Source organism: Octopus bimaculoides, chromosome 16, assembly GCF_001194135.2.
Source record: "Octopus bimaculoides isolate UCB-OBI-ISO-001 chromosome 16, ASM119413v2, whole genome shotgun sequence".
NCBI lineage: Eukaryota > Metazoa > Mollusca > Cephalopoda > Octopoda > Octopodidae > Octopus > Octopus bimaculoides.
The window spans coordinates 10,464,276-10,465,591 of NC_068996.1; the positions used below are offsets into that span (position 1 = coordinate 10,464,276).

The 1,316-nt window shown below is 43.1% G+C and overlaps 1 protein-coding gene across 1 annotated transcript; it reads right to left on the reverse strand.

Moving 5' to 3' along the window:
• Positions 1-286: 286 nt before the first annotated feature.
• LOC106873939 (uncharacterized) lies at positions 287-646 on the reverse strand. The gene has a single exon (XM_014921481.1). It carries the CDS (start codon positions 644-646, stop codon positions 287-289), a length of 360 nt encoding a protein of 119 aa, XP_014776967.1.
• Between the last annotated feature and the right edge of the window lie 670 nt (positions 647-1,316).

Below are 1,316 nucleotides of genomic sequence, written 5' to 3' on the forward strand. Positions count from 1 at the left end.
CTCTGAGTGGTTGGCGTTAGGAAGGGCATCCAGCTGTAGAAACTCTGCCAAATTAGATTGGAGCCTGGTGTTGCCATCCGGTTTCACCAGTCCTCAGTCAAATCGTCCAACCCATGCTAGCATGGAAAGCGGACGTTAAACGATGATGATGATGATGATATATATATATTCAACGGGCTTCTTTCAGTTTCCGTCTACCAAATTCTCTCACAAGGCTTTGGTCAGCCCGAGTTTCTCCCAACACCTTTTCTACATATCAAGCAGGGCCATCTCCCTGAAGAAACATTTAATTTGTTTGGTTTCCAAATATGACTTTGGTCTTTGCTAAATTAACTCTAAGACCCAATGATTCCAGATCTTGCTTCCACACCTGAAACTTCTTGTCTAGCTCTGGCAGTGATTCAACAATAAGAATAAGATCATCAGCAAAGTGGAACTTCCAAATGTAGCTAGTCTTTAATTCCTTTGTTATGGCCAAGAGGACTATGATGAACAAAAGGGGGCTAAGAACCAATCTTTGGTGAACTTCTGCCTGTACACTAAATTCCTTGATATACTCATTACCAACTTTCACCTTTCTGACAGCCTCCCTGTACATGGCTTGTACAGCTCTCACCAAACACTCATTTATCCCTAACTTCTGCATTGTACACCAGATAAGGGAGTGGGAACCCTGTCAAAAACTTTCCCCATGTCAACAAAAGCCAAATACAGAAGTTTATTTGTGGCTAAATACTTCTCCTGCAGTTGCTTCACCAAGAAGATAGCACCAAGAAGAGTGCATCTATGTATGTATGTATGTATGTATGTATCTATCTATCTATCTATCTATCTATAGCGTACTTCTGTCTCTCTGTTAAATATACATAAATGTGGACGTAGTGGATAACAGCTAGCCGTCGGCCGCACTTTTGGACCCTGTTGTGTCCACCACTCTGATTGGTTGGTATTGGCACAGTTTGTCTCCTGTTCTATTGCGCGCCAAGATGCAATCCAACCAATCGCAGCCTTCAGATAAGGTCGCATGAGACAGTCTTTTCTGAACCCCAGTTTGAGCTGATAGTATGGTATAAAAAGCTAGATTTTCACCGTCACAGTTTTGTCAGTCTTCTCGGCTCTAGACCTTCTAAGGTCTAACCGCTAACCACAGAGCACACAGCCAGTTCCAGTGATGACACAATAGCAGCTTCATGGAGACTCATCAACACTTTGTTCAACAGCTTACGGCAAACTCCATCTTCGTCGCCACATCATCCTCTTAACTACACCAACTTCTCTATGTACACAGCCACCAACGACACTCGTAGAGGTTCTCT

Excerpts from the sequence above, each read along its gene's own strand:
- LOC106873939 (XM_014921481.1), bottom strand. The coding sequence starts at position 646 with ATGCAGAAGTTAGGGATAAATGAGTGTTTGGTGAGAGCTGTACAAGCC.